Consider the following 19,526-nt stretch of genomic DNA (forward strand, 5'->3'; position numbering starts at 1 on the left):
TTTAAATGTGAAAATTGATTTAAAATTATGGCATGAAGTGACAATGGGACACATTGTTAGTTTAAATTAAAAGATAAATCTGACTTGACAAGCAGGTGTAATTGAGAAAAGAATTTGTAGGTATATAGCTTTGAAATACCAAATACTGAGCTGTATATAAAACTACAGAATTTAATAAAATAGAGCAAAATGTTTGTTATATAAAAACTAACCTACTCCAACCTCTAAAAGTGGAATGTCGAATCGGTCTTAAGCCGGATCCTGTCGTTAGTGCATTATAATGTATACAAATACATGTTTAAGTAGGCAAGTCAGTGATCTGACCGCAGTGGTTAAAGGCCTTATGTAATACTGGACGTTATTGAAAGTTACGTTTTTAAAACGTAACGAATTCGCCCTGACGTCCTTCCTATACTTGTATAAAAACTTGTTAAATCAGATTTCTCATTTATTTCATTGCATAAAGGATTCGTAACAACAAGCGTTTAAAATGAAGGCGGTTATTTTTATTTGTATTGTGATTATCGCGAGTTTGGAAGCGCATGTAAGTAATTACATATATTATAGACTAGGCTTTTCTTCCTTATTTCTTGTCGTCAAGTTTTGTGTACCTGTTATTTATAAACAAGCTGTTACTGTGACGTTGTACGCGTACGTAAAAAAAAAAATTGTAGCCTAAGTTACTCCTTATTATATCAGTTATCTGTCAATGAAAATCGATCCAGCCGTTCCAGAGATTAGCCGAAACAGACAGACAGAGGGACAAAAATTGTAAATGTTATTTTGGTATATGTACCATGTACACATTGACCAAAAAAGGGCTATTCTAATATTACTATCAGACACTCCAATTTTATTATATGTAGTAGATATTAGGTTTAGTGAGAATCGATGAAGTTGTTATTTCCTATATTAAGGTTGAGTGAGTTATGTGGTGTATGAAAATTTACAACATACCTGCAACTGACGATGCTAAATTGCTCTTGCGAGAAAACTTACCATATTTTCTTGCTGCAAGTATTACGCCAATATTATTGGGAATGTTATCTTATGATGATCCTCTTACTGTAACATCATGGTAGTAAGTATTGCTGTTTGCCAGTGGAATATATGAGCGGGTAGTACTAGTTGGGGTATCACAAAGCTCTTCATCTAATTACCTAGTGAATGTACAAGGGAAATAATATCTTAGATCCATAATAGTTGGAGTATTGGTGCTAAAGATTGATTTATTCTTTCTGTGCCAATAGGTATGAGTTAAGGTGACCACTTACCGTTAATTATATTTGGTTTCTGATGACTTTACCATAATTCAAATCAGAGCATGTCATTACATGTAGTTAGTTATCGACCATAAATTTTAGGCGCCTTTACAACTAATCACAATTAAAAGATTTGGATCTATCAACTGTATGCAGCAGCATTTCACGCGTGCAGAGCAGTGTGTTATTTTAAGTAATATAATCATAAAGTGTATGATTCCCGCATTAAAAGAATAATTTTAAGTCAGTTTTTAACAATTTACGAATTTACGAATGAGATACGTAGTTTTATAGAGATCTTCAATAGAAATGCTGATTATACTAATATTGGTCATAATAATTATTAATAAATGTAATATCGATTTAATAGAATATGGATTTAGATTTTTAGTAGGAAGCGAATCTGTTATTTTATTATGTACCTACCTATATATGACTTCTTCTTTTTCAGAACGTCCATTTATCACAAACGCAAAAAGAAAAGGTCAAAAGTTACACAGTAGAATGTATAAAAGAGACCGGCGTGAAACCAGAAATTATAGGCGAAGCGAAGAAAGGACACCTGTCTGATGATGAGGGTTTGAAGAAGTTCATACTTTGTTTCTTCCAAAAAGCAAGCATAGTAACTCCAGATGGAAAATTGAACAGTGACGTAGCTCTATCGAAGTTGCCCAGCGGTATTGACAAGATCGCAGCAGCGAAAACGTTGAACGAATGTAAAAACAGGAAAGGAAACAGCCCCGCGGACACCGCTTTCGAAATATTCAAATGCTATTACGCCAATACAAAACAACACGTCTTATTTGAGTAATAATATAAATTATATATAATCTGTGTTATATAATACTGTTGTTAATGTTATATGTTTAAGTTAATTATTATTAAATGTCATTCATAGTTTAATCTGGTTTTTATTTATATTTTAAATGATTATTTGATAAAGTTGAATATTAATATGTAACAAATTTTGGACAAAGGAAGCAAAATTAGCAAAGGTGCAATGTAACCTGCAGACCTGTAGGATCAACTGATTTATGCTCTTAAAGGAGTGGAGAGAAATATTGCCAGATTCTTAACTCAAGACTCGGAAGTCGCATTATTAACTGGTTCCTTAACTATTTCAGCTTTCTGAAGTTAACGATTTCATTTTGGAACATTTGAAGCATTTATGTCATTTAAAAAAATATATTGTATAATCAACTAGTAACAATAATTTTATCCTCAAGATTATAATTGCAATTTATATATTTCTAAGAATAATTAATTGTAGCCGATACATTATAGCGAATGAAAATAATTTATTGTTATAATCTTATTCGTCCGCGATACAATTGTATGATAATTGTTGAAGTAAAAACGAGAACAAAGCATTTTTTACAGCTGTTTCAGATTGATTTTAATGCAATTAATAACTAGTAGGATCCTTATACAGAATAGAATTAACATGTGAACTTCATATGGATACAAGCTATTTTTTTTAATTTTAAGACAGTCAGTTTAATAAAGATTATTAATCGTGAAATTACATCTCACATGTGAAATTTTGACAGTCGACGTCGAAACGAAACTAAACATCCAACCAATCACAACCATCAATCACAAATCTTAATGACTCGAAATTTGGTATTGCAATTTTGCTATCACTGCATCAAAATCGATTTACCTCAAAATTAGAAAAAAAATCGTAGGGAGAATTCACATGTTATTCCTCAACTAAGGAAGCGTAAACAATAACCAAAAATCGTAAAGAAAATATATACCTATGTTGTCGTCTCAACCAAGTATACATCCAATATATCACTGTAATCATTCATCTAACACACTTGCGCCTGCACTAAAAACGCACTTAATGCACTTAAAAAGGTATTAAAATGAATAATACAAACTATAATTATAAAAGCGTTGACATTGGCAAAACCCTTATGAGGCGAAGGTTATAAATTGACAACAACAACAGCTTATAAATTTATTACTGCTAGGCTAAGGCCTCCTCTCTCTTTGATGAAAAGGTTTGGAACATATTCCATCACGCTGCACGCTGTTCCAATATGGTTTGGTGGAATACACATGTGGCAGACTTTCTGTGAAATCAGACACGTGCAGGTTTCCTCACGATATTTTCCTTCATCGCCGAGCACGTGAATTATAAATACAAATTAAGTATGTGAATATTCAGCAACGCTTTCCTAGGTTTGATCCCGCAATCATCGGTTAAGATGCATGCATTCTAACCACTAGGCCACCTTGGCTCCATGGCGCTTGAGTAATTCGAGTTGGATCATTGGCCGTTGGTTGACCCGAATTAACCAACAACTAACCAATAAATATAATTCATCTCTTGCTCGGCGGTGAAGGAAAACATCGTGAGGAAACCTGCATGTGTCTAATTTCATCGAAATTCTGCCATATGTGCATTCCACCAACCCGCCTTGGAAAAGCGTGCTGAAATATGTTCCAAACCCTCTCCTTAATGGAAGAGGAGGTCTTAACCCAGCAGTGGGAAATTTACAGGCTGTTAATTTACTTTACTTTAACCAATTCCTTAAAAAATACAGATAAAAATGTCTATTTTATTTACTCATACAGATAACATTGCATAGAAAACTAGATCAAGTCAAGTATGCCACGTTCTGCCGTTCGCACTAAAATAATTTATTCTTTTAAGTCCGCTATCCTCATTCCTAACAAGAGAGGTATTAACATTACATTGTGATCTGTTTTACTATGATAAATATTCCTTACGACACAATACAAAAGCCTTGGTTCGTAATAATTACAAAATGTAACTAAGTATTTATCTACATATATAGTTTCTATTGTAAAGATGAGTTATTAAATAAAAAACAAGTGAAGTTTTTATTCATTAAAGCATCTTTATAAATACAGACTCACAAAGAGATAGACAAGTGTTATGCTTTGCTTCGTTGGAGAAGTTTCTCTGCTTTGATATTTTATTTATTATATAATTAATAAAGTACATAATAAATATTTTAAAGATGCATAAAATATTGTATATCGTGCTTGTGACTGCGGCTTTGGTATACGGAAAAACTGTAAGTATATTTTATGACCGAGTCTCATAATCAACAAAGATATTTCTCAAGTCGTTTTAAATAATTATACATAATTAAACTTATTGAACTCAATAGCGACAACTGCAATTGTTGTGTTACGGTTTGAAGGGTGTCCAGTATATTCGCACGCACAAGAGATATAATGTCTTAGTTTCCTAGGTTCTTGATGTATTGGTAATGCACGAAATTTTTAATACATCTTACGGAGTTAATATCTTTTTGGTACTGAGTGGAACGTGTTGTTCTGATCATCTATCATCAGATAATCAATTATTCTTTTGATTTTCTTAACTAAATTTATAACAGGATACTTTTTAGTAATTTGTTTGATAATTAATTAACCAATGATCTTTGATTCTTCTGTTTTTGATCTTCACTACATAGTATAAAACAAAGTCACATTCTCTGTCCCTATATCTCTTTGTATGCTTGAATCTTTAAAACTGCGAAACGGATTTTTATGCGGTTTTTTTAATATATAGAGTTATTTAAGAGGAAGGTTTTTGTATATCGTAAAATATGTATACATATTGTACTATATATATGGATGTAGTAGTATGTTTTGGTATCCGTATTGCACCCGTGTGAAGCTGGGGCGGGGCGCTACTGTATATATACTTAGTTATTAGTTAACAGTAACTAAAATATCTTAAATATCATATATTATTTTCAGAGTTTCGTAAGCATTCCTCCAGAGTTATTGCCGAATATGTTTAGTCGGTCCATGGAATGCGTTGAGAAAACCGGCATCGACGTCGAATCTTTGCAAAAAATTGTTACTTGGAAATTCGAAGATACAGAAACCACAAGAAATTATATATACTGTTTTGCTAAGACAACCGGATATGCGGATGAGGATGGTCACCTCGTGAAAGATAGAATTATGAAAATAGTTGGTAATCACAGGAGCAAGAATGAGCTTAGTAAAGTTATTGATGAGTGCAATGGTTTAAAAGGCTCCAGTAAAGATGAAACGATGTACAAAACAGCGGTATGTTTCCTTAAAAAGTCACCAATTTTATTTACATTGTAATTATTTATACAAAAAAAACTATTATTATATTTTAAATAAAACGAAATGAAACATTTTGGTTATATTTTATTTCTCGAGTAATATGAGTTTTTAAAATCGTGTGACAATTTTCTCACAAACAATTTATAGTACGATACAACTTCGTACTATACGTTCTATTACCTATAAATATTACAACTTACTAGAAAATATACTTTTTCTGTTCTAATTTTAAACGAACACAAATTGCTTTCGCGTAAGCGGTAGATTCGTGAGATTGAAAGTGTTAATATAAATTAAATTATTATCACTATAATATACATTTTATATATTTCACAATTCAGTACTACGTTCATTTCCATTCTGCCAAAAAATCAACGTAAAAAAATGCAGTACAAACCATACCAAAATATGTAAAATGTATAACTTACATACCAATATATTAAAGTTTAAAAAAAGTATTTATTTTAAATAATGACATAATAATTACTCGTTTACAATCACAAGCACAATCTTATTAAAAATAATAATCCATAAATACTTAAGAGTTTAAACATTCGAATTACTATCCAATCACAAAACTCAATTAATTAGCATCTAGTCTCAACAATATCAGGTTCGAAGGAGGAATCGCTAAGATCATCTCTTGGTGGTATTGGAATAAAATTTTCAACACTCTCTAAATAACTAATGGATCTGTTTAATTTATTAAAGCTTTTAAATTGATTACTCTCATCTAATTCATAGTCCGATTGATTATAGGTGGGAATGTATCCGTTATTATACGTTGAAGTCTGCGAAACTGTGTCAAAAGTACCAGTTCCTTCAGATGTATCGGTTAGTATTGTATTTCTGGCTACGTAGTGTTGTAATCTATCACCTGATCTAAAGTACTCTGAGCTGTTCTGTTTCTTAACTAAATTAAAATGATCATCTAGTGGTACGAAGTAAGTCTTGATATAACCTCTGCCTTTCACGAATGTTTCTCCTCTGTAAGTCGTCAGGATGCCACATTCATCCAAAATTATCGCGGTGTTTTCTGTAACCTTGAAATAAAATACAATGTGTTATTATTATAAGAAAAGTAAAGTAACAGCCTGTAAATTACCCACAGCTGGGCTAAGGCCTCCTCTCCCATTAAGGAGAGAGTTTGGAATATATTCCACAACGCTGTTCCAATGCGGGTTGGTGGAATGCCCGTGTGGCAGAATTTCAATGAAATTAAATACCTGCAAGTTTTCTCACGATGTTTTCCCTCACCACCGAGCACGAGATGAATTATAAACACAAATTAAGCACATATGGTGATACAATGGTGCTTGCCAGGTTTTGAACCCGAAATCATCGATTAAGATGCACGCGTTCTAACAACTGGGCCATCGGCTGTTATTATTATAATAAATGTTTACTTTTCTTTAAGATGATATGAAGGTTTTTGATTATAATGTACAGTCAGAGTAAGAACCATCGTCAGTTTTCAAATTAATTCCTTTATCAAATCTTTAACTCTTAGTACCTTTTGTAACTAAACATCAGATCATTGCGACGCAATATGTCAATTTTCAATCGGTAAATCAGATTATCGATCATACTGAGCACATGAAAATAGATCTTAAGGTGACGAACCTTTTCTTACCCCGACTGTACAATGCCAAGTATCAATCAATCAAAGTCCTTCTTTATTATCAAACATAAATAGTGAAAATATAATTATTTTACGACTTTTTTGCTACTATAATATAAACAAAGTGTGAAGTCATAACTTACCTGTATTCTACCGGTTTCACCAGTGGAATCCATTCGTGAGGCCATGTTGACAGCATTACCCCAGATATCGTATAGAGGTTTTAGTGATCCAACAACACCAGCTGCTACTTCACCGTTTGATATACCTTTAAATAAAATACTCTTATAAATAAACAGTCTTGAAATACTTCACCACTAGGCGGACACCTTTTCTATTTTTGAGGTTAATTAATCAATATAGTATATGCACGTCAGGCAGATTGTTATATGATACGTAAAATTCTTCATTATATATTTTTTAAAGACAAGCTCTATAAATTCTGATCACAAATGAAGCACATGGAAAATTAGTGGTGCTTTCTTGGGTTTGAAAATAAGATCTACCAGAGAAAACGGGAACATTTTGTGTATAATATCAACATCACATACATTACTCTGATCCCAATGTTAATAGCTAAAACAAGCTACATTGACTCGCCTGGGAATCGAACCCGGTACCTGGGAGCGCTGTATCCATGACAACCTACGACGTCGAGTAGTGTGTACACCACACATTACTCGACCATGAAGATCGTCGCTAATACTATGTAGGTATATGTTAATATTTTTTCATAAAATTTCAAAAATTTTTAAATACCAGACCTATTCGTAAGTTTAATCCTTCGAAACTTTGAAAGGAACCGCGATTAAAAGCTTGTAACTGCATCATCATGGCTGCTGCGAATTCGACCATCGTCACCACGATGGTTTGATTATATGGCGTGTTTTTCGCTCTATCGAAAACTGAACTATAGGACGATGAGTCGAACGAATCTCGTCGATTTGGGTCTAATCCACACGCCGCCATATACGTCCAACCTGCCATTTTGATCTTTTCCACTTTATGTATTGACGTACCAGTTAGGAGAAGCTAAAAAGATCGACAAATCACTTTTAGAAAATATATATATTTTTTGTATTCAATTGTAATACAAATTGGTAGTTGAATAAACTCACCCGATCAAAGTCAGATATGACCTCGTCTAAAATACTAAGAACGAATTTATCACTCAAGTCTGCGTCGTTTTCGAGACCTAATTTGTAGTCTGTCAGCGAAGCGAACATTACCGCCACATTATCATATTTCTCATAATACAATTCATCAATGGATCTATTTAGATCTAAATATACTTGAACTGAAAAAGTTATAATTGGCATTAGATTAAATTACGTCTGCTAGTCTATTAAAAGAATATCACTAATACTAATTCATGATACTCTATTGGATAGCTTATACGCAATAATGCTAATAGTTTAAAACGTTATTGGATTTTTCTACTGAAATATTTGGCTTTGAGTCCTATCAGATGTCTGCGGGCGCGGATTGTTTAATATATGTGTCAATAAGACGGCTAGTTTCAAATGAGAATATAATTGGGTTGTTTAATTTGTCGAAGATACATACCCACGTGTGCAGGTAAAATATTTTCGAGGAGCATATTATTGACTTTCAGCATCGTCTCAGCTTCCTCCTGCTCCTCGCTTAGCTGTATTTGCCACAAGTGATCTAAACGATTTCTGTATTCAGTAGTTCTGTCAATCCAGTATAATGTAATTGTTATAAATATCACTGACAATGTATGAGATACTCTCGGGTCTAAGCCGACATTCCAAGTGAGATCTGTTGAGAAGAGAGATGACTTAATCTCCCACACGACCCATAGATAGAAAGTGGTCATTATTCCAGCAACAATCCATTTGAAAATAAAAAATACTCTGCTAAATAAAAAGTTCAAGAGCAGTGCCAAGCTCCAACATTGAGTGACGTGCTGAAAAAGGGATACAACAGATTAGTAACTGTTACTTTTAAAATAGATATTAAGGGAAAGAAAATATGATTACCCACGACGACACGCAGTTTGACAAAACAGTTGCAATTGAAGGTTCTACTTGGACTTCTGTGCAACCAATGACATTTACCATCGAAGTAGCAGTTAGACCCAAGCTTATTATTACATACATTGCTGTTCTGATTTTCGCTGATTTTATTATTGTAACGGACGTATCGTAAAGTCTTCGGAGCCATGGATTTTGAGGCTCATCAATACCTCTGCATTTTATCCAAATCAATTGAAACCAACTTAACGGCTGCATTATTACTAGTACGATCACTAATAGTGAACACATGGTTTTTGTATACCACATAAATTCGAAATACCTGAAAACATTTTATAAATACATATAACAAAATTTTAGATAAAAATAATCGTAGTTCTTATCTTAGTCTTATGGATAAAAAATCTTTTCCATAATTCGAAATTTTAATTGTAAAATTCAATCGTTATTGTCATTAATCCTAAAAATAGTTTTTATTAATAAAAACAAACCAAAATTGTTTCAGTAAAGATATCAAATATTCGTAGTTGCTGGAATGTATAAATTAATATAAAATATTTTACGTGTTTTTAATGAAGGTAAACTAAATAGTTAAATCCGTAGACCCCTATAGATAGATGATAATCTTCTATCCTTTCCAAGATATCAATTTAAGAGTATTTTAATTTGTTATTATTAATAAGCTTGTCACTAATGCAACTAGAGCACGCTCCATGAGACGTAAATCAAAACACAAACAACTTCTAAAACAAGCAATATTTATACAAATGGTATAGTATATGTACATTTATACTATCACATAGAGCTCGAATTTCTGGCCTAATAAATTTTTAATGACTGAGATATAGTGACAGGCTGCAGTCTGGAAGTTGGAAGCGTTGTACGCACTTCCAATTTCCAGACTTCCGAGTTACGAAAAGATTTTCTGTTCCCATTTGATTATAAGCTGAGAGTGAGGTATTATAGATTCCGACTGTATTTGCGCTCACACTTGAGCATTTGATGTCTTACGCAGTTGATTCGGTTACAAGGTTTGTAGAGATACATCATCATTTGGATAAATCGCTACTCTACAACCAATGAGCAATTTTTTTATGGTATAGGTTGGCGGACGAGCATTTGGGCCACCTGATGATAAGTGGTCACCATCACCCATAGACAACGACGCTGTAAGAAATATTAACTATTCCTTACATCGTCAATGTGCCACCAGCATTGGGAACTAAGATGTTATGTCACTTGTGCCTGTAGTTACACTGGGTCACTCACCCTTCAAACCGGAACACAACAATACTGAGTACTGTTATTTGGCGGTAGAATAACTGATGAGGTACCTACCCAGACGGGCTTGCACAAAGTTCTACAACCAAGTAAATATTAATATGTTACTTGGATATGACACCGCGAACTTCATTTAAGGTAAAAGTAATTATCCTCAAGGCTAACTCGTCCATTATGTTAGCTTAGTAAAAAATACTTTTCCGTAATAATAATAAAAATTGGGCGATAAAAAATGTACATTTATCATACTCACCAATTAGTAGTAACTCCGTTGATTATCATGATTAAGATCAATATAATGAGACAACAGGTTATGTAATATTTAAATAACGGATCAGGCTGCTGTAGAAATGACCCTTCCAGTTTCAGATTCTTGTACATCAACGTTATCCGGTTTAAACTAGATTCGTGTTTCAGATGTTCCCTAGAATGTGACGTGTAATATTTCATATTTTGGATTTTATTTTACATTTAAGATTTTATATGATTGATAAAAGATTTTAATAAGATAACATTTCTTATTTTGAATATAACGTTATTTGTAATGTGATATTCGGCCATATAAACCATTATTCATCTATTACCTGAGTAAATTTAAAATAATATATATTACAATAATCAATAATTGAGCTGAGATGCCCCAGTGGTTAAAACGCGTGCATCTTAACCGATGATGGCGGGTTCAAACCCAGGCAAGCAACACTGAATATTGATGTGATTAATTTGTGTTTATAATAATAACTCTTGTGCTCGGCATTGAATTAAAACATCACAAAAAAACCTGCATGTGTCTCATTTCAACGAAATTCTGCCACATGAGTATTCCACCAACCCGTATTAGAACAGCGTAGTGGAATATGTTCCAAACCCTCTCCTTAATAAAAGAGGAGGTCTTATTCAAGTAGTGGCAAATTTAAAGGCTGTTACTTTTTACTTTACTTACAATTATCAGAAAATCTATACAACTTCTTTAATTAATGTCGAATTTCTGAAGCTATGGTCAATGTCAGTTTTAACTAATTTGATTTTAATTTGTATTTTCATTGGTCGACAGCAGCCGGTAGACAATGGGCAACCAATGAGCGATCAATATTTAATCATACTAGTTAATTTGACTCATCATTTTGAAACTGGCAATGAGTGAAAATAGGTATATTTACAGCCACGCGTTGCTGTGCTACTCTTTTGATTTAATGATATTGTGTGTAAGAAATGGCCCAGTGGTTAGAACGCGTGCATCTTAAAAGATGATTGCGGATTCAAACCCGGGCAAGCACCACTGAATATTGATGTACTTAATTTGTGTTTATAATTCATCTCGTGCTCGGTTTTGAAGGAAAACATAATGAGGAAATCTGTATGTTTCAAATTTCATAAAAATTCTGCCATATGAGTATTCCACCAACACACATCGGAAAAGCGTGAGGGAATTTGTTCCAAACTTTCTCCTCAAAGGAAGAGAAGGCCTTTAGCTCAGCAGTGGGAAATTTACAGGCTGTTGTTGTTGTTGTTGTTGATAATGTTTAGTTAAAAACCTTTTCTGAAGCATGCTGAATATAATCGTTTCAATTTAATATCAAAATATTCAGCGGTTTTTGAGTGATACACGTTCAAAGCATCAGCGATCTTTTTATAGATATAATTCAACATTTTGAATAAGAACTGTTAAAATGTTTTACGTACGTACTTTCCATTTGTCATATCTTCAATTTCCTTTGCCATTTGAGCATCGGCTGCCTTCAGCATTTGTTGGTATTCAACGAGGTTCTCGTCCATGAAAGCGGTTGTCCTACGAAATGTTGATGAACTTCTATTTTCCGATCGCTACTAAAAATAAAAATAATATTATAAATTGCTTTCGAGTGTACTACTAACTTTCACTAATTGTGTAATAGTTTGTTGATTTGTGTATTCAATCAACTTGTATTGTATTACATTGTGTTCAGAAATGTGAACCGAGATGGTCCAGTGGTAAGAACCCGTACATCTTAACCGATGATTGCGGGTTCAAAGCCAGGAAGGCACCGCTGAATATGCATGTATTTAATTTGTGTTTATTGTTTCTTTAATATTACTAGTGTAATGTTATCAGCGCATCCTGAGATTTCTTGTTAATAATAAAGCGTTTGCAAAGATAATTTAATCTAATATAAAAATGAAAAATGTCCCTGGCGCATGTTAGTTACACATATAATTGTCAATAATCGTTCGCTATTGCAAATGAATGAATGAAATATAAGTTAATGCGTGACATTAATTTATTCAAAGACAAAATGCAGACAGATTTATTTATCCAATTTTAACCATAATAAAAGCCAGTGTAAATAAAGTTTGATTATAACGATAGAATAAATGGCACAGAGTAATAACTACTTACTCTAGCGCGCGAGCGAGATGTGATTATCTTGTTGAAGCCAACGGAAGCCCTTCGAAATGGTTTGTAATCCGCTGGAGGCTACGAAAACAAATTGAAAAATTTAAATGTTGTCTATTATTAAGAACCATAGACGAAACCACTTTATACTTTATTGCTATTATTAAAATAATTTTGGGCTGTATATTATAATACCTTCGGTGGTCTCGAGAGTAGATATGTTTCGAGTTTGTTCTTAATTATAAATGGGTCGCTCTGAGACGCGAAGTTCGGTTCGATGATGTATTCTCTCGCGTAGTCCAATAGAAGTTCCAGGGTTTGCTTCGTCACATGGACTTTACTGAAATAATACGTTAATTAATTAAAATTTTCACAGATAATACAGTACTTTTAAAGACTGTATCGTGTTGAATTTATTTATGATTCGAAATTCAAAAATATTTCGATTTTCATTTTATCAACACGTAGCGATGTAATTTAAATATTTTTTGTTTTTAAATCGCAGTGTTAAAAGCAAATGGAATAACAATATTCGTTGAAATCAAATCCACTTCGGCCATTACGAATGCCACTCGTTTTTACTATTAATAAAAGTGTACAGCCGCGGTGCAGGTATATTCTAAATTGTATCAAATTCATTTATTCAATTACATTGCAGCCTTCCAACAAATCAAGTTCCAACGTTCAACGTTTTGTTGCATGCAGATAATCAATCTCTCCGTCCCATGTCGGTCTGTCTGCATGGAACTGCAGAACTATTGTTTTAATGACAAGCAATTCAGTCTTTGTGCATTTGCGCCAGGATATATTGTGGGCCAAAACAATTACGAGATTGTACGTTGGTCCGTAGTTGAAATATTGTTATGTCGATTCCACAGCGTTATACTATTATCTTGCTTCAGTACTGTATGTAGTGCTTGCTTTTATTACATATAATTGTTTTAAAAAATTTTCATAAATTACTTTTGTAATAACGCATATATTAATAACTTAGTTTTAATGCCATTACATGTTACAAAGAAAGTCGTTGTCAGTTATATTTATCTATATTAAAGAAAAACATAACAAATGGCTTTTCATTTCAATTTGTTTAAGAATATATGTACAAGTTCTAAAGGTATATTATTCAGGGGCACAGGTGTTAGGTACATATTTTCGGTATAAAAAGTAACCTATGTTCTTTTCCAGACTGTAATCTAATGTCTATGCTTACGTAACTTATATGTACCCACTTTCTCATTTATATTATTATTAGTAAGGTTTAGGCTTTACAACTGGCGAATGAAGTCGATTGAGCAGTAATAATCAAATTCAATAAATATGACTAATCGTAGGACACTGGACACATTTCTGCATAATAAAACTAGCGGCTAGTTCCGGATTCGCACGGGTGGACGTACGTTTCTTTTTATATTTTGACCTTTCAGTTATATTTTTTGTTGCTTTTTTCCAACATTTTTAACAATTGTCGTTCTATTTCAGAGAGTCGAAATGGCCCAAAACAAATTTCATAGAAATTCTGCCACATGTGTATTCCACCAACCCGCATTGGAACAGCGTGGTGGAATATGTTCCAAGCCTTCTCCTCAAAGGGAGAGGAGGCCTTTAGCCCAGCAGTGGGAATTTACAGGCTGTTGTTGTTGTTATATTTCAACTTATTTACTACCTTTCTTATAAATCTCTGTCTATTAATGAAAACGGCATAAAAATCCATGCAGTAGTTATGGAGTTTATAGCGAACATACACACATACAGACACGACCGGGGGACTTTGTTTTATAATATGTATTATTTAAACGCGAGTAAACCCATAGGGCGTAGCTAACTTATGATGAATTTAAGTTATATTAAACATTTAAATTCTTACCCGGCTTTTCCCGTGGATTCCATTTTATTTGCAATGGTGACGTCTTTCGACCAGATATCGAATTGCCATTTTCGAATGCCGATCAAACCGCTCAAGATTTTCCCTGAGTGCACACCAATTCGCATATCAATATTCAAGCAGCGCTTTTCTCTGGAAAGATATATTATTTTTAGAGGTACCCATTTTTATCCACATTATATTTAAATTGGTGACTTCTTTTGCGTTTTATAAAAAAAGTATTTCAAACTACTAGACTATTTCTATTAAACATTAAACAAAGACAATTTCTACTATATTAATTTTGTTATAGTTTATTTACGAAAGTACTGTCTGTTGTCTTGATTTATCTTACTTTAATATGTCTGAACGGTTTCATTGGCAGGCAGCATCACAATATAAATTTATGAAAAATGATGAAAATTGTATTGAAGTATGTTTAGTAGTTTTTCTTGGTGTTATTAGTTTTTATTGGATTTTCCTTAACTGGTCTGGATTTGATCATCTATATTATAAATTGCGTACTTTTACTATGAAAGTTTTCTTAAATAAAAGTCACTCGAATCAGAAATTAAGAAACAGCCTTAATACTCCCAATGTTAGGCTAAGGCTTATTCTCTCTTTTGGTAGAGATTTGGAGCTTAATACTACCATGCTCAGTTTCACTTACATATCATTACTCAGCACTGAGCATTAATTGAATCCAGTTGTTCAATTCGTTCATAGATCCTAATAAATTTTTAGTCATTATTTTATTATTAAAGTTATTAAATACGGGATATTTAACATGTGAAAATGTCTCGTGAACAAGACATTCGTAGATAATATCGAGCTTCATGACCAAACATGGTAAATAACCCGTATTTAATAACTGTAATGATAAAAATAACCATGTTGATTTAAAATCTTACATTATTTTAAAATTTTTTAATTTTATTACCTAACTATTATTTGTTACTTAGAGTTTAGAAGATTGGTCTAAGTCCATCTGAACCCTAAGGTCTAGGCTTTCAAAGTTTTAATGTTAGAAAATGTGATTTAAATAATTGACAAATTTTATAATTATAAAAAAAAAATATAAATAAACAAATATGAGACAACATCACATACATTACTCAGATCCCAATGTAAGTAGCTAAAGCACTTGTGTTATGGAAAATCAGAAGTAACGAAGGTAACACAAACACCCAGACCCGAGACAATATAGAAAATTATTGATAATCTATATCGACTCAGCCGGGAATCGATGCCGGGACCTCGGAGTGGCGTACCCTTGAAAACCGGTGTACACACAATTCGACCACGGTGGTCGTAAATACCAATAATATTAAGTAAAAATAAAATAATAATATCGTATAAGTTACCTAAAGTAAAGGATTTGTACTAAATAACATGGACGTGTAATATATTTAACATTTAGGCTTCAAGAAGACATTCCATAAGCTGAAGACTTAGTTTGAGGAGCTGGCCGGTTGCCAAACAGATTATTGAGTTTCAGGTAAATTTATATAATATGGATATTACACGTGCTTAAAATTTTAATGCGAATATCTTTTCATATACGTATTACACACACATACATATAAATTATCATGTCGTTTCAGAGTGAAATATTTAAGCTGTAACTTTAATATAATATGTTTATTAGTGTGAGTGTAGTGTATCCACCAAAATACAAACGGGATATTTTTTTATATGTAAATAGTCCACTTGGTGGTAAGAACTTTGTGCATTCTGGGTACACTCATATACAAATAACGGCATTACGTAATTAATATTTTTGTACTCCCGTTTTATGTGTGAGTGAGTATAGCTACATGGACTTATTAGTAGTATGGAGTATCTTAGTTACCAAGGTTGATCATGCATTTGCGATTTATGGACTGATTAATATTTCTTACAATGATAGGCGACTACTTATTTTATATCAAACTAGTAGTCGACCGCGGTTCCGCTCGCCTTTTATGGCGTTGGTTGTCATGTGTTAGGCGCGTTTGCTTCATACCAAATTTCATCAAATACGGTTCAGCAGTTTGGTCGTGAAAGAATGTCAGACAGTCAGAGTAACTTTCACATTTATAATATTATTATAGATGTATATAATATACCTGACATCTTTAATTATATGTATCATCTCCAGTCCAAGGTCGACGCAGTTCTTTGCGTGTTGTTCCGTTGGCTTCGGCACACCGCTTACACAGTAATAGCAGTCACCCAGGAATTTGATTCGTAGTACATCGTGCTCCTGTAAATTTGAATAATTTTATCATATAAGCCGAGATAGCCCAGTGGTTAGAACGCGTGCATTTTAACCGATGATTGCGGGTTCAAACCCAGGCAGGCACCACTGAATATTCATGTGCTTAATTTGTGTTTATAATTCATCTTGTTCTCGGCGGTGAAGGAAAACATCGTGAGGTAACCTGCATGTGTCTAATTTCATAGAAATTCTGCCACACGTGTATTCCACCAACCCACATTGGAACAGCGTGGTGGAATATGTTCCGAGCTTTCTCCTCGAAAGGGAGAGACCTTAGCCCAGCAGTGGGAAATTTACAGGCTGTTATTGTTGTGTTGTTGTATAATAATGTGATGCTGATAAAAAGCTGAAACTGAAATTTAAGTCAATAAAATGTCGTAATATCCCGACGACTTACTTCAGAAGCTTCGTCGAACCTCCCGAAGAGTTCGTTGAGTAGTTCCACCATCCTCATAGGGCTCAAGGTCGTTGATATTTTGGTGTAGTTCACAACATCCGCGTACAATATGCTCACGTTATCGTGTTCTTCTACGTATAATTGGCTAAGAAATAAAGGTATTACAAAATATATTAAATAAGATTTTTTTAACGTCGCGTTTTCCGAACACGTAGGAGAGGTGTTCTATTTTCAAATGAAAAAGAAGTCCCTTTCCAATGTTCAGTGGTTATTTATATCTATCTATATGTATCAATTATTTATCTACTAAAATAGTAGTACTAGGTACTTGGGTAGGCCCAAAAAATTACAATTTTGATATTTGAGAATATTGTGTGTTATGAAACACCATCAACGAAACGCATACAATTGTCGAATACAAAATGTAGATTAAGCCTTACTAATAATAATCAATTCGTTTTATATGATAATTACTTTTGTTTTATGAATAGGTTTAGTTACGAATGTGACATCGTGATTATCAATTAATATCTACAGTTTGATTATAAGCACGCGACTAAATGAAATTAATTGTTTAATTTTTTTTTCTTTTTTTATGGTATAGGTTGGCGGACGAGCATATGGGCCACCTGATGGTAAGTGGTCACCATCACCCATAGACAATGACGCTGTAAGAAATATTAACTATTCCTTGCATCGTCAATGTGCCACCAGCCTTAGGAATTAAGATGTTATGTCCCTTGTGCTTGTAGTTACACTGGCTCACTCACCCTTCAAACCGGAACACAACAATACTGAGTACTGTTATTTGGCGGTAGAATAACTGATGAGGGATGATACGTTTTTTTTTTAATGAAAAGTGACAAGATCAATTTTTGTATATAATTAGTACTAGTTAGTCGTCCCGACTTAGTTCGGGTGAAATAAGAATTTTATTTAGTTCCCGATCTACTGGATCCATTGTACGATAACCACTCAAATATACACAAAAAATGTTTGAAACCGGACCAACTGTTAAGGAGTTTGGCTTCACACAAACAGAAGTTTAATATGCATAGATATTAAATGGTACTTGGATATTTGTCATACCTATACGGTCTGATTTATAGCGTTGCTTAGCAACTGCTTAGTTCAGTCATTTCTCTCTTTCTTTCACTAATGATTTAACATTAGAAAGAAGGAGATAAAGCATTGATTAATCATTCGTTAGACAATGTTTATAAAGTACGGCTAATAATCTTCTGTAAACCGCATTCGATACAGATAAATGTCTATCTCAAAGCTTAGCTCTTAGTAAACGGGTGTTACACTTAAACAATTATTCAAATTGGACTGGCTAAGAGGCTGGTTAAGAGCGCATTGAAATTCGTAAGATACGTCGTTCATAGTATATTAAAATAATTTGGAAAACAATTTAAAATGCTGGTGTTTGTAAAAAGGTTTTATAGATTATTAGCTGAATCTGCGCGACATTTATAACACTTTCAGTACACATACTTTAACCTGCTATTTTACCCCCTCGATGGGATGAATTGTAATGGTATGGTCATCCCCGGTACTCAAATTATACCCGTGCCAAGTTTCATCTAAATCGATTCAGTGGTTTAAGATACTTTTGCATTTATTATGTTACAGGTATATATAATATCACGCTATGGGGTAGTAACTTATAGAGCGGATGAAAACGTGCATAGCAATTTGTATGAAATACAGATTAATGTAAAATTAGAGAGAGCAAATGTTTTATAAATATAAATTTGATGTTATATAAAAATAGTGTTACCTGAATGATTTCATATTATGACTGTGACTCTGCGATCGGATATCCAAGAACATATTTCGTATGTCTTGCCGCACTCTTGAAACGATGTGTTCAGGTAATATACTCAACATGAGACGTTCCTGAAAATATATATCATAATTAATAAAAAATTTCGCGGACCAGTAAATAAATTCGTATAAAATTTAATAAGCAGTACGATTTGGCTTCACAATGATTTAGATTCTAGATATGTTACGTTCGATACTAAAAATATTTATGTGTTCGGATATTCGTTTAATTTCGGAAATTTATGAATAAAACAAAACACGATCATTCGAACGATAACCGACCGGTGAATTCGTTTAAAGATTTAAATATATTTCTTATTTACAATATTAGAGTTAGAACTAGCGCGCACTGTTAACTTTTGTCACGGTGATTGTTTCGTCACTCTTGTCGAGTTCATGAATATGTATGGAGGTGCGAGCACATTACGACGTGACATTTGTGTCTGCATCTGTACATATTCACGGATTTGACAAGAGTGACGAAACAGTCACCGTGACAAAAGTTACCAGTGCGCGCTAGTTCTTATAGTTCCCAATATATTCCTCTTCAT

The 19,526-nt window shown here is 33.2% G+C and overlaps 2 protein-coding genes across 3 annotated transcripts in view; one reads left to right on the forward strand and one right to left on the reverse strand.

Moving 5' to 3' along the window:
- The first annotated feature begins 368 nt into the window (after window positions 1-368).
- LOC124533931 (B1 protein-like) lies at window positions 369-2,165 on the forward strand. Its single transcript, XM_047109532.1, has 2 exons — window positions 369-544; window positions 1,714-2,165. Exons 1-2 carry the CDS (start codon window positions 491-493, stop codon window positions 2,071-2,073), a joined length of 414 nt encoding a protein of 137 aa, XP_046965488.1. The 5' UTR covers window positions 369-490; the 3' UTR covers window positions 2,074-2,165.
- A 3,263-nt stretch (window positions 2,166-5,428) lies between these two features.
- Window positions 5,429-19,526, reverse strand: part of LOC124532600 (adenylate cyclase type 2-like) — a 28,011-nt gene continuing 13,913 nt past the window's right edge. For both annotated transcript variants that reach the window (XM_047107585.1, XM_047107594.1), the window contains exons 7-20: window positions 18,929-19,047; window positions 17,146-17,290; window positions 16,597-16,733; window positions 14,492-14,641; window positions 12,820-12,964; window positions 12,628-12,705; window positions 11,938-12,074; window positions 10,504-10,674; window positions 8,976-9,291; window positions 8,539-8,902; window positions 8,091-8,269; window positions 7,737-8,004; window positions 7,116-7,240; window positions 5,429-6,394 (exon numbers count right to left, since the gene is read on the reverse strand). In XM_047107585.1, coding sequence (XP_046963541.1) covers window positions 5,939-6,394; window positions 7,116-7,240; window positions 7,737-8,004; window positions 8,091-8,269; window positions 8,539-8,902; window positions 8,976-9,291; window positions 10,504-10,674; window positions 11,938-12,074; window positions 12,628-12,705; window positions 12,820-12,964; window positions 14,492-14,641; window positions 16,597-16,733; window positions 17,146-17,290; window positions 18,929-19,047 — 2,790 coding nt within the window. In that variant the 3' untranslated portion in view covers window positions 5,429-5,938. The remainder of the gene's footprint in view (window positions 6,395-7,115; window positions 7,241-7,736; window positions 8,005-8,090; window positions 8,270-8,538; window positions 8,903-8,975; window positions 9,292-10,503; window positions 10,675-11,937; window positions 12,075-12,627; window positions 12,706-12,819; window positions 12,965-14,491; window positions 14,642-16,596; window positions 16,734-17,145; window positions 17,291-18,928; window positions 19,048-19,526) is intronic.

Source organism: Vanessa cardui, chromosome 1 (genome assembly GCF_905220365.1).
Source record: "Vanessa cardui chromosome 1, ilVanCard2.1, whole genome shotgun sequence".
In the NCBI taxonomy this organism is placed as follows: Eukaryota; Metazoa; Arthropoda; class Insecta; order Lepidoptera; family Nymphalidae; genus Vanessa; species Vanessa cardui.

Bases quoted from the DNA above. Each gene is read 5' to 3' on its own strand.
- LOC124533931 (XM_047109532.1), top strand. From the start codon at position 491: ATGAAGGCGGTTATTTTTATTTGTATTGTGATTATCGCGAGTTTGGAA. The intron at 545-1,713 runs GTAAGTAATTAC...CTTCTTTTTCAG, and splicing joins TCGCGAGTTTGGAAGCGCAT to AACGTCCATTTATCACAAAC.